A 12,840-nucleotide genomic window follows, 5' to 3' on the forward strand; every position below is an offset into this window, starting at 1 on the left:
GGTAGGGAAACTCAGCTATTTAACCTCAGTGGGAGGTTAACCTGGTGATCCTCAAACAAGTGTCTTTTGTCCTTCAGAAGATCACCAGGTGCACATTTTAGACAGAGAAGATGGATAGTTTGAAAGAGCTGTCAGGGAAGCCATTTACACCCAGGTTGAGAAGCCGTCGTTGAACAGAGGAGGGGGTGTACGCCACCACTTGTCAACCACTTACAATGTGGTCCTTTCATTACTTCCAGGGAAACTGAACAAGCCTTTCCTCATGGCCTCAGGTGAAGATACCAACGATTGTCGTTCAGACTCCCTACCAGTCGGTCAGAACTGAAGAAGTCTTTTGGATGAGGGACGAAACGTCATCTAGTTTTTTCTACAAAGTCCAGTTGCCATTGACCTCAACCGTCGTTGTTTAATCGTGCTGTTTTTTCAAAGTAAAGTGACCCCACAAGTGACGTAAAGTGACTCCCCGCTGGTTATTCAACCTGTTGTTGTTTATATAGCTAGCAGTCTACATTGTGATATGTAGTCCCATTTCGAGCGCTGGTAATCTAGATTTGGTATTCTTGGAAGGTTTGTATCTGGATCAGGGTGATCCGGATTTGGAAACCCCATGTTTTGTGATCCAGGATCAAGTAAGCCATTTTACTTTTGTGCCATTTTTTTCAAAGTAACAATGGAATGGATCACCATGATCCAGATCCAAACCTTTTAAGATCCTGGAACCCTGTGCACAGGATAGGCGGTTGACGATGGATAGATATTACATTTTGTTTTTATAAAATCCACTCTGAATCCACCCTTCTGTTTTTTTTGGATCAAAGGTATCCCAATCCTAAAAAAACAAGATTTAATTAGGTGATCTAATCTGATTTCAAAATCTTTTTTAAATCTGCCTCTAGTGTTTTTCCAGTAGCTAGTTTTTTGTGATTTACTCCTGTGCTTTGAGTCACTCCTGTTGTCTTTTCCGGTAGTACTCCGCCTGTTTTGCAACAGTGTTTTCTAAACTGAACCTTTGCAGCATGTATCACCTCTGTAGTGTAGTGATAGCCAAGCTATTCTTACCCAGACACATGGGACCGTAGGTAAGTGTTTGAGGAGATCACAGGCAGTAACAACCCTGCTTTGACTTTCTCTGGATTTAAAAGCTGTTTTCACACTCCCAACCATAAAGGTGTTGCTCCCACACTTCCCAGACCAAGTACGGACTCTGATTCCTCTGCCGAGGTAGGCGTTTGTCATGATAACAAGATTAACAGCCAAGCTGTGGACAATAAAGACACCCTTTCTGCAACGTAATGCCTAGTTTAAACTAGATGACTTTCAACGTTAAAACACACACTAGGCAGGGGGTTGGGGTGGTCATGGAAGATTACTGTAGACTTTCTGCTGCCCCCAGGTTCCTGCTTGACACCCACTGCTACAATTATTATAATTAGTCCTATTATTAATGTTATCATTGTTAGTACCAATATTAATTTTCATTGGTGTCCGTACCACGACAACCTTTAATGTTTTGCTTTTCTGTGTGGATATTGCATTGGGCTGCTTCTCTCTCTTTCTCTTCCCCGACAAAGAAGAGGGTAGAGGCTACAGTGTGATAATAAATTATACCAAAACATTGTGTCACTTTCATGTCACTTGCCCGATCAGCCAAGTCAGTTTCTAAATTTACTTGCCTGACGTGGCATTTTACTTGGCCCAGGCAATCCTTACAGTTGAACCCTGGGTCTTTGCCGTAAGAAACACAAACAATTAAATGCTAAATTCACTTTGCTAGTGTGTGTGGTGTGTAATTTGGGAAAACACAAAAGATGCAAGAAAAAACACAAGTCATTCTCAGATTTACTGCTTTATTATCTTCACATTTATCTCAAAAACAAATTGTACAAATATCAAAGAACTTCAAAACAAATGCAGAAGTAGAAAGACAGATAAAAGAAATTAACACATGAGAGAGTAAAGCCTAGATTGGCCACAGATGTAATTAAAAAAAAGATCTAACCTGCTATACACCCTTGCGATGCAGTACACACAGGTTTGTCAATGCAAAGCTAATCTGAAGACACCAACACATCCCAAATGCTAAAATTCACAGGCAAAATAAAATCTAAAAATCAGTGAAGCTAGTTTGAGGCTCGTGTTTTTGGTTTGTCAATTATTTCAGCAGCCGCTTTGCTGATTCAAAGTCTGAGAGTATTCCAATAATTTACTGTACAAAGTTTAGTTAGTTTAGTTTAAAAATAATAAACCCTCAAAAATCCTGGTGCACAGAAACATTTTTTTTTCTTCAACTATGATTGAAATAGGTTGGAGGTTAGTTCACTTGCTGCACAGTGCCTTTCATCATTTGCAAATCTTCAGTTTGCAAAATCTAGGAGTCCAAATACAGAGCAAAGGTCTGAAGGTCCAGCTGGTTCAAGGTCCTCCTAGTTCAAATCTCTGTGTATTCTTGTTGCCCCGCAGGACAAAACATTTGCACTGGAAATGAACTAGATCCCTTGTTTAGTGATGAGATGGTTATTTTCACAGCTCTTTGAAAAACTTGTGTAAATCAGTTATGTCATGAAAAATTGTCTGCCAGTCGTGTGGCAATGCAAATGAAAAAACATCCATCTACCCATCTATCCATTTGTTATACCCAGTTATCCTTGGAAGATCACGGGCTGGAGCCAATCCCAGGAGACAATGGGCGAGATGAAAGACATTTCTGAAATATGTATCTCCAGCAAGTCAATTTCAGACCTGCGATTATTAGCAGAAAGACGGCAAAACCTTAATTAAAGACTGAGGCAAAGCTGCAGAAGACTTACAAAATCACATGTAGCTATACTACAGTAAGCTTTGTGTGGGGTTGTGTGTGAAACAGCTTTACAAAAAACCATGGTCATGTAATGAGTGGTGACTGGTTTCCTGCTGGGCATTACAGTAAAGATCATAATTTACCCTGGCGTCTGAAAGTGTGTGATGTTTACAGGTATAAACACACCTGTGTTTATTTAAATGCAGTCATTGTCTAATGTTAGTCTGACTATTAGGGCTACACTTTTTTTTACATCTGGATTGGAGGTTGTGTCTTTTTTTTTTTTATTCCAGCTTCAGTTTCAAAGGAATAAATGATGACAGATATTAAAAGGGAGGTTTGACTTTAAAGCAACACTTTTTACACTGACTTGTAAGAGGATGAATGGCGTCTCTGTCTTTGCCACTTTGGGCCAGGGCGCCAGTTAGTGCTACTATGTAGCATTGGAATCCCGTGCACGAAACCCTTCTCGACAGTGTCGTAATACTTTAATGCACCAACCCGACTCTTCAGCAAGCTAGCTATAAGAAGAAGCAAAAAGTATGTACAATGTATGTTCTTTGGAAGAAGATAGCTCGGTATTCTCAGTATGGACATCATGGCAGAGGGTGTGAGGAGACCAAAGAAGACGTCGGAGGAAGCGAGGAAAAAGTGAACGAGCATGACACCGGACAAGAGTAAATATCGGACTGGCTTTTACTCTGAGTGCTAAAAGAGCTGAGAGGACGCGGAACAGATGCCGAGCTGGTGTCCTTGCTGTTGGATGAGTAAGACATAACTTATTAGCTGGCTTGCTGTGTCTTGTGTTGTCGCACTTGCTTGATGTTTCCCGGTGTTAGCAAAGATGTCGGCTTGCTAGTTTTTGCTAAGTAATGTAATCCTAACAAATGCACGTGACTGTCTGTAAGTGCCCCTAAAATCTAAATGTCCCTTATAGCTCAGCGTTGATGTTGAACTCAACACAGTTCACATTACAGTTTCAAAACAGTCAGTGAGTTGAGAGAAAATGTGGGATTTAGGTTGTTGCTATTTAGCTCTATAATTATTTGCATGCTCGATATCTCTAAATGTAAACAAACTTTAAAATTTGGCACAACTAAATATAATAATCAGACATAATTTGAGACTTATTTTTTCTTGACTTAAACAACCTGAAAATATGAACATTTATTTTCTTGGGTGTAAGTACACTGCGTGTATCATGATCTAATTTGATTGAAACATGATGGATGCTTAAAATGGACTGAGGAGTAATCTCAGTCCAGAAATTCACTTAAGACATTCAATCCTAGTACAGGCACCAGAAAATTCCCAGTTTTGGATTATTTTTCCAACATAAATATTCATAAAATCTAGAATATGTTGATATAAATCGGGAAAATACAATATATTGATAAAGTCATTTGGGTGAGGTAAGACCTATCAAAACATTTTAGAGTAAAGCAGGTTCACAACATAACTTAAGATGGCATTTATGGTCTGTGAAATAATCACAGAGCTTCACTCCAACAAACAGGGCAGTAACTATTCAGGACTCATGGATGGAGTAGTAGCATAGTTGGTCTGTCCAACACTATCCAAAAAAGATCTCTTGATATCTGCTAGATTGCCATGAAACCTGATACTGCCATTCATCAATACTTATGATTTCAAGATCCACTGACCTTAACACCATTCTGTCATACATTTTCAACCTTTGGTGCAGTGCAAATTATAAGCTAATGGTCTGATTTACATTAAATTAGCTAAAGATATTCATGGTCCCAAGAGGATGTCACCTAATGGTTTTGATCCCTTGACCATTTGTTTCTTTTTTTCTTGGGAGAGACCGTTTTTCTCTCCAGGGGTTTCCCCCGTTCATCTAGTGCCATCTTCAGTCCAAAATGTCAACACTGCACACACGAGATATTTTCATAATTCATCGTACCCCTTCAGTTCTTACATTTTGATAAGGCGTGCAATGCACATTGCAGCATCTAAATAAAACTACTCTAACTTGGCTTTACAGTTTTAGTCTTTGATTTTTGTAAAATAAATGTCCTGAGATTCTTCAACAACAACATTCTGATACTAAGACAATCTGACCCCGGAAAACATTACATTATCACTAATTTATGATAAATGATCGCTTTTAGTGCCAAATGAGTCCTTTTGAAATAGTCTGATACAAAAGCTTTTTGATGAATGCTATTCAAAGTCAGTAACAACATCCTGATAACCCCAAAGTGATTTCTATTGTCTTGGCCTCAGAACATTTTTTATTTTTGAGCTACTCAAAATGAAAAGGAATGACTTCATGGATCTCTTTTAATCTCACTGTATATCTTCACCTCATTAACAAAAGCTTCAACCCTCAGTGTAACCATCATTGTAATCACAGCCATAATCATTATTTAATGCATCTTCAGATCAGCTGTGGCAAAGCTTCACTCTTAGTCTGCACTCTGAGCTTTCAAGGAAGGTCAGCAGCAAACTGGAATCTGCGAACCAGTCCTCCTATCACACGGCCCTAAATGAGCTACTGTCACTCTAATGAAGATAAGGAAGAAGACAGCAGTTTCTTCATCCACATCCTGTTCATAAAGAGTTGAACCCTTTCAAACAGCTGTTTCCTGGTCCTCTCTCTGTATCATCTGGTAATGCTGTCTGTTCTCCAGATACGCCGCCAGTTCAGAATCATTAGCCTTCTCCGCCCTGTTCTTAGGAGTTTCACCCTGATGAAGAAACACAGAAAAACAGAGAGATTATTTTTCAGCTGCTTGTCCTTTCTTTTATTCTACAAGCAGCCCAACATTTACAGTCCACATTAAGCTATGTCAACAGCTAAAGGCCAGGATGTCGTGAAGTCCCCCTGACCTTTCTGCGTCTGTGACTATCACAGCTCAGAGTGTATTATGGTGCTTTTACTTTGGCTATTTACCACAGAAGCTCTGTTCACATTGTCATCAACTTTTAGTTCATTGTCACTTATTAAAGATTGTACAGTTGGTTACATGTATTTCTAAATACTGTGTTCACTTTTCAATAATAAGTCAGGACAACAGCAGTGTCTCTGGACTAAAGTGTGGAGGAAATTGCATCGATTTGGCACTAATGCATTCATTTACCACTTCTTTGTTATCGATTTCTCACTCAAACTCTGCAAAACTGTGCATTTACAGTCTGTGCACGTCTATTTTGGAAACTATTCAAGTTCAAAACCTAGCATAACATAAAAACAATGGACATGCTACATCTAAATGTAAAAAAAAATGAAATAAGTAATTAATATTCTAGTACTGATTCTGGTACTTAGTAAGTCTAAAAGTGAAGTACCATTTTAATAGTCACACCTGTTTGAGTCCAACAGACTCATCTGGTGATCAATTGTCCTTATTGAGCACCAAAAAAACATTTTATTATTATTATTATTATTATTATTATTATTATTAGGTTTCATTTTGTCAAAATAGCCTTTTAACAAAAAAATCATATTTTCCTCTTTAGTCCTGAGATACATATTTGTTAACTGATTAAGGAGAGTTGCAGGAACATTACATCCAGGGCAGGAATATAAAGGGGGCCATGGCTGCTGTGTTGCCTTGTGTCAGTTTGGCCCTGCTCGCACTGCCCCATCTGATTTCGCCGATTCTTCTCAGGCACCATTGTCTTTTGTTAATATTCTGAATATATTGGGCAACATCAAATGAAACTGTGCACATAACCAGTGATGGGTTAGACTTTGAGCCTAGTATGAACATTTGGGAAACCAGGCTATTTATGATGATAGTCTGACAGAAATCTAGCACAGGAGACTGAATCAAACTAATCCCGATGCGCACGAAACACGACAGAGCCTGTTGTCTGCATTTCTTCAACTGACAGCATAGTGGTTGTTTCTGCTTGAACTATATCTCCCTACGCATGTAAAATGATCTGCTGACTAATAGCATAGAATTTATCCATATCTGCGCAAGCGAGTAAAATTCACACACCAGATAGTGTACCTCATTATCTAATGAGCAGATCGACTGTTTGCTTTCATGCTTCTCAAGATGAACCATTTGGATTTTAATGAACCTGCGGCCTCTTAAAACAGTCAGACCTTTGGTACTGTCAGACTCTGTAATGAGAACAATGAAGTCTCACACATTGACATTGTCACTGCCATCGAATAAGCCTTCCCGAGACCCTTCAGATCAGATTCAACCACACGTCTCTCTCTTAAAGGTGTCATTTTGAAGACTTGCCAAGAAAGACAAGAGCTTCTCACCGCTGAGAAGATACACGATGTGAAGAACCATATACCTTCTCTATGATTGTTTTAGCAAACACAAGAGACTAAACATACACACAAACACTGTCTTCTCTCCCAACATTTGGTCTGGGGTAAGGTTTGCCAGATGTCCATCATACAAGATATAATTCGGCAGAACAGTTGATGTAGGCTTCATGCCGAGATATATATCCACCTCTTTTCTCAGCATATACCAGTGTTACCTCCCGTGAGGTGCACGCACTTCTCGGCGGGTATGCAAAACCCAGCACAACACCAGACCAGCTGCTCTACAGGAGTCACCTGGGAATGTAACTGCATCCCGCTGCCGGGCAGCCTGAACCCTGCACACAACCCCAGAAAGCCAATTCACCTCACTTTTTTCAATAAGTTCAGGTTTGTTTTATCATGATATCTGCTATTCATCTGTTGTGTTTGTTGTTTTCCTTATTAATTCTTCATTTATTAGGTATTTATCTATAAATAAATACCCTAATTAAATGAGTTAAAAGTTGTCTATGTGTTTTCTTTGAAGTGGAAGTACAGGTCAATCTATCAAAAGAATCCAATTCCTTCTGCAGAGACTGATCAAATTCTTAATCAAGTTTTAGTAAATTTGTTTTAATTTCCCTATAATTAAATAGGGTGGTGCAGCGGCGACGAGTGTTTATTAAAGCAGTGTTTCTCCTACAACTCTAACAATAGCAACATCATCAGTGTGTTCTTCATTCTGTCTAACACTTTTACACTGTGAGCTGTGATGAACACTGGGCTTTAGACTTTGTGTCTTGTTAAAAACAAGACAGGATTTGTTGGGTTAGAGTCTTATCCCCACTTGCCACAGCCTCTCCTCTCCTCTATGCTGGAGAGACTGTGGTGTTTCATTAGGCTTCCATTTGCGGTGTCTAAAATGTGTGTGATAGTTTACAAGTTTACAGGGCAGCTCTCGCCTGGGTTTTCCACTTCACATTTCTCTCTAACTGAAAAGTGTTGTAAGTAGCTTTGTCTCCAACTGATAAAAATGAGATAATGAGAAACAACTGAATTTGAAATTAAATAAACAACATGTGTCCTTGAGAGGACACACACACACACACACACACACACAACACATATTCTGAGTGGTTGTTTATGGGGCCATTATGCTGAAGCACTTCCAGAGTTTAGTACAGACTCTAATTAGACGAGTCCAGTGTGTGTGCGTTTGTCTTTAGGGTTCTACCAGATTTGGAAACATTCCCAGAGTGAGAGTGAGTGAAGAGAGAGAGACCCTAAGTGGTGACTGCAGAGAGATGTAAAGATAAAACAGAGTAATTTATCGCGAATGTCAAAATCATAGCCTTCTCAAGTCATTTGTCTCTCTATCCATTCATCGCGCTCTCTCTCACTGTCTGTCTCTGTCTCACACTCTCCATTCTTTCCCCCCCTCTCCCTCTCTGTATCTAGGTCATTGCTGAGTCCAGCCAGTTAGAAGGGTTTTCTACTCGGTTGAAGCCTCCGTGGAAAACTGAACAAAAAAATGACAGAAGATGCATATTTGGGGCGCACACCCCACCCCCTCCAAACACACACAAATGGCAGACTTCACCAGCAGAACCTTTCCTAAAACAAGTCTGAAATGCAATTTTCCAAACTGTTATTTTGACAACCAGCGGTGGTTCCAAGAGAAATGATCAAGTTTATTCACAGTGCAAAGTACTCTGTCGTGTTTAATTTGTGTTGTGCGCTATCGCACACAGTGTTATAATGGATCCATATCTGCAATGGTTCTTGACCTAGCAAAGAAAAAAAAAAAGTTCAATCATGCACTCAATCATCTTATTCTGCAGTTTGCTCTGTGTCACAGTGGCAGCAGGCAAAGTTAGAAAGCCTCGATTTCCTTTTGTCAACCCACATACCCCAGCTCTTCCTGGGGGATCCCAAGGCTTTCCCAGGCCAGATGGAATATATCCCTCCAGCATGTTCTGGGTCTGCCCCGGGGTCTGCTCCCAGTTGGAAGTGCTGGAAATCCTGATTAGATGCTGAACTTCAACTGACTGACTTTCAACACTTCTTCTGGATGTCAAGCTTCCTCACCCTCTCTCTCTCTCTCTCTCTCTCTCTCTAACAAGGGAGTCTCATTTTCACTGCTTGTTTTCAGGATCAAATTTCTTGGGTTGCCTAAAGCTCATGACCATAGGTGAAGGATAAAACGTAGATTGAATACTAAAATTGAATCCCATTCTGCCCACAGGCACCTTCACAGACCTCAATGTGACACTGAAAAGATGTGTCAAGTCAGCCCCATAATACCTAGTTTTGTTGTGTTTGAGTGCATTTCAGGGAGAATATACATTTTGGTGCCTTGCCACTGCAGGGCTTTTGGACTACTTTAGTGACCTCTGGCAGAGAAATGGGCAAGACGACCCCAGAGCCTTCACCAGAAGGCGTTGTCCGTCGGATTCTCAAAGTGTTCCTTCCACTGCCTGACAACTTTTGCACTCAGGGTTAGGAGCTAAAAATATATATTTAATCATAAAAAGAGTAATACATTCAGGAGTGTTTGAGTTGGGACACAATGAAGCTTGGAGTTGGGTTTATAGGCCATCAGCCTTCTGAAGGTGTCACAGGCTCAACATTCGTGTTTCCTTTATTCGTAACCACATCAGGATAACGTGGGGAGACAAATGGAGGAGGGAGCCCTGTAGACCTAAGGTAGTTGAACTGCCAGGCTGTGGAGAATGCTTGATATGTTCTTGATGGACAATAATAGACAGGCCAAAAGATAATTTAAATGGTATAAACACCAGAGCGCACCATAAATATAGGGAATGTGTAATGCAATGAGTATAAACTTGAGGAACAGGAAACTGATCTGGTTACTCAGCATATAAGATCTGGCACAAACAAAATCTGTCTGCTTATTGTAAACATTACATCTGATTACTTTATCATCTGTTAAATAAATAAATAAAAAGTTTGTGACCAATTTGAAATGCGCAAAACAGGAACATGTTCTTTCTTTTCAGTTGGAAAAACAGAAATAGCTGTTTGAGACTTTTAAGAGTTTTAAATTAGCAGGCTATTTAGAAATAGGTGTAAGAAAAACATACATACATGTGTACTGAACCTACCTGTAGGTCTGTTTTCATCAGCGAGGCTCCTGCTTCTACCAGATAATGACATATGGTCCTCTGACACAGAGATGCAGCTCGATGAAGGGCCGTCTCCCCACTGGTGGTCCAGAGAACAGAGACAGAGAGGGAGAGAGAGAGCGAGCATGAGATAACAGCCTCTGACATCTTCTGGGAGTCGAGTACCATTTATGATCTGGCACCCTACTGCTTTTGTTTGGGTTCTTATGTTTATTCTCTTTCAAATTTGGTCCAGAGTGGAACAAAGTCAAAGCTGGTGCTACAGTCATGGCACAAAGTTTTCTCACCAACAATATGTCCATAAAACATTTTATTGTGGTCAGAGGACAATCAAAGGATTGAAACAAAATTAAAAACACAAATTCTTTCATAATTAGTTTAATTCAACTTTAATACTTGAATTGTTGAATGGTTTAGACGATAAAAGGTGATTCTACTTACTGTAGCTTTTCTGTGACATCAAGCAGGTCACTTGGAGCTGGAAAACAGAAAGATGAGAGCAGATAACTGCAACATCAGACCAGATTATTATTGCTCAGTGTCACTGGCACAGTAAAAAGTCAATCAAAACATTTCTCTATGTCCACTGGTTTTCTGTGAACTCAAATTAAAAACTGAATCAGTGAGATGGTGACAAATAACACTTGAGCAAAAAGAATGTGCATAATATAGCTTTATAACAATACAATGTATAACAACACTCTGAACATAATGAACCTTTCCTTAATTAAAGTTCAGAATTATATTTTCCAAATCTCATGATAAAAACAACTGAGTCCAATACATTTCACATCTTCCTATAATAGTGGAACACGGATCCTAATTTCTCACTGTTATTACTTTCCTATCTGTAGAGTGCAAATTAAACTATGACATTCCAACCAAGTGTCCAACAAATTGAGTTCATATGCAGCTGTTCTGCATTAGCCATCTATTGTACGTTCACTGACAACAATTAGCACCAAAGTAGCGGGATGCTTAATCTCCAAAATAGATATCTGCATATGAATACAGAATCTGTAGGCAAGGGACAAGATTTGGGTATCAGGAGCGTTCTGGTTTTCATTTGTAGACTGAGAAGTATTGACCAATCACATTTGAGCGAGCTTAGGCTCTTGCAACAGGAAGCCCCAAAACATTTGCCCCAGAGGCTAAATCGTTGTCAGACAAAAGCCGATGGGTTCTGAGATTGTGTGATGCTTTGGAGAGCTGTAAAAAAATTAAAAAATTTAAGATTTAACCAGGACTTCAAATGCCAAACACAAAGGTTAAAGAAAACTTTAAGGACTTGTGTTTTGTCCAAATCTAGACAGCTTTCATAAATCCATTATGATATATTTTGTGGTCCAGAAGCCTGAATGTATTATCAATAGTTTGATTACAATTTAATTTGAGCTAATCTTTCATGCTACCGGTTTTCATCAGTTACCACTGTCCAGGATGTAGCGGACCATCTCTTTGCTTCCCGCACTGACAGCATGGTGCAGTAAACTGCAGCCTGATGAGTCCAGCGTTGTGAGGTCTGCTCCCTTCAGGTGCAGCTCCTGCACCTTTTGGTGAAATAGGGGTAAAATGAGCTTTACAATGAAAAACAAGATAAATGTGTGGCAATATTTCAACTGAATACTACAGCACTTTTCATTTCACTTAAAGCTATAGTTGATGGAAAATGTGTTAACAAACCATTGCCTATTTATACATCATGCAGATGCAGAGAAACGTTAGTATTCATTTAGTCTTGTTTATGTCCAGCCTATGGTTTTGGTCTCCACCACCAACTCTATCTGTCTCTTTAGCTGCTATTTGCTTCACCATGTTCACCAGCTAGTCTTGTCTGCTGTTTGGTGCTCAGCAGGTAGTGTATCGTTGGGAAATGTGTGGTTTTTTGTGTGTACTTGGCTTCTGTTAGCACCCAATCAACTAACTCATCCTATACAATCTGTTGCACCTGATTCACCTACAAAAGGCCCTTCCTCCAACTCCCACACTTTCTCTCTCTGCCAGCAGACTCTGCTGGCACCACTTAATCTATTTTTTGTTTTCGTTTATTTACTTAATAAACCATGTTGTTCCATTGATCCGTCCAAAATAATTTATTACTGTGATTTTAAAGATAAACACCCTCATTTTGTAAGAGTGTTTCAAACAGGTTCTGGAAAATCCTAAAATTTCCTCCCACAACACACCCGTACCCTTGCTATTGGCTTGGCTACATATAAACAGGAAACAAATTTCATAAATTTTAACAACCATCTGTGGTTTGGACATTTAGCTGATTCACCTTGATTTGAAAATATCAAATACCCAAAAGCAAAAATGGACCCAAATGGACCCCTATGTTGTGATAGCAGACTCCATGCTAAAACTTTAACTTCTTAAATAGTACCATTTTTAATTAATTGTACTTGTACTCATTTTAGAAATAAATAATAGGAGTTTTTTCGATGGGCCTGGGTTGTCTTCATTAACCCCCACCTATTCTAGGGAAAATTCGGGACAGTCCCGAATTACGAGCAGTTGTCCCGACTTTACAGTTCCTTGACACTGAATGTACTGGAGGCCACGCTTACTGCCAACTCCTCTGTCCCAAATTTCACCTGTTCACATCTGGTCACTCTGCCCTATTCTAAGTTTTCTTGAAATTGTGTGAGAAA

General features: G+C 39.5%; 1 protein-coding gene across 5 annotated transcripts in view; it reads right to left on the reverse strand.

Moving 5' to 3' along the window:
- Window positions 1–1,833: 1,833 nt before the first annotated feature.
- Window positions 1,834–12,840, reverse strand: part of LOC123973064 (diacylglycerol kinase zeta-like) — a 117,857-nt gene continuing 106,850 nt past the window's right edge. For all 5 annotated transcript variants that reach the window (XM_046052956.1, XM_046052947.1, XM_046052930.1 and 2 more), the window contains 4 exons: window positions 11,616–11,736; window positions 10,628–10,664; window positions 10,166–10,265; window positions 1,834–5,511 (listed from right to left, as the gene is read on the reverse strand). In XM_046052956.1, coding sequence (XP_045908912.1) covers window positions 5,395–5,511; window positions 10,166–10,265; window positions 10,628–10,664; window positions 11,616–11,736 — 375 coding nt within the window. In that variant the 3' untranslated portion in view covers window positions 1,834–5,394. The remainder of the gene's footprint in view (window positions 5,512–10,165; window positions 10,266–10,627; window positions 10,665–11,615; window positions 11,737–12,840) is intronic.

Source organism: Micropterus dolomieu, linkage group LG01 (genome assembly GCF_021292245.1).
Source record: "Micropterus dolomieu isolate WLL.071019.BEF.003 ecotype Adirondacks linkage group LG01, ASM2129224v1, whole genome shotgun sequence".
NCBI classification, from domain to species: domain Eukaryota; kingdom Metazoa; phylum Chordata; class Actinopteri; order Centrarchiformes; family Centrarchidae; genus Micropterus; species Micropterus dolomieu.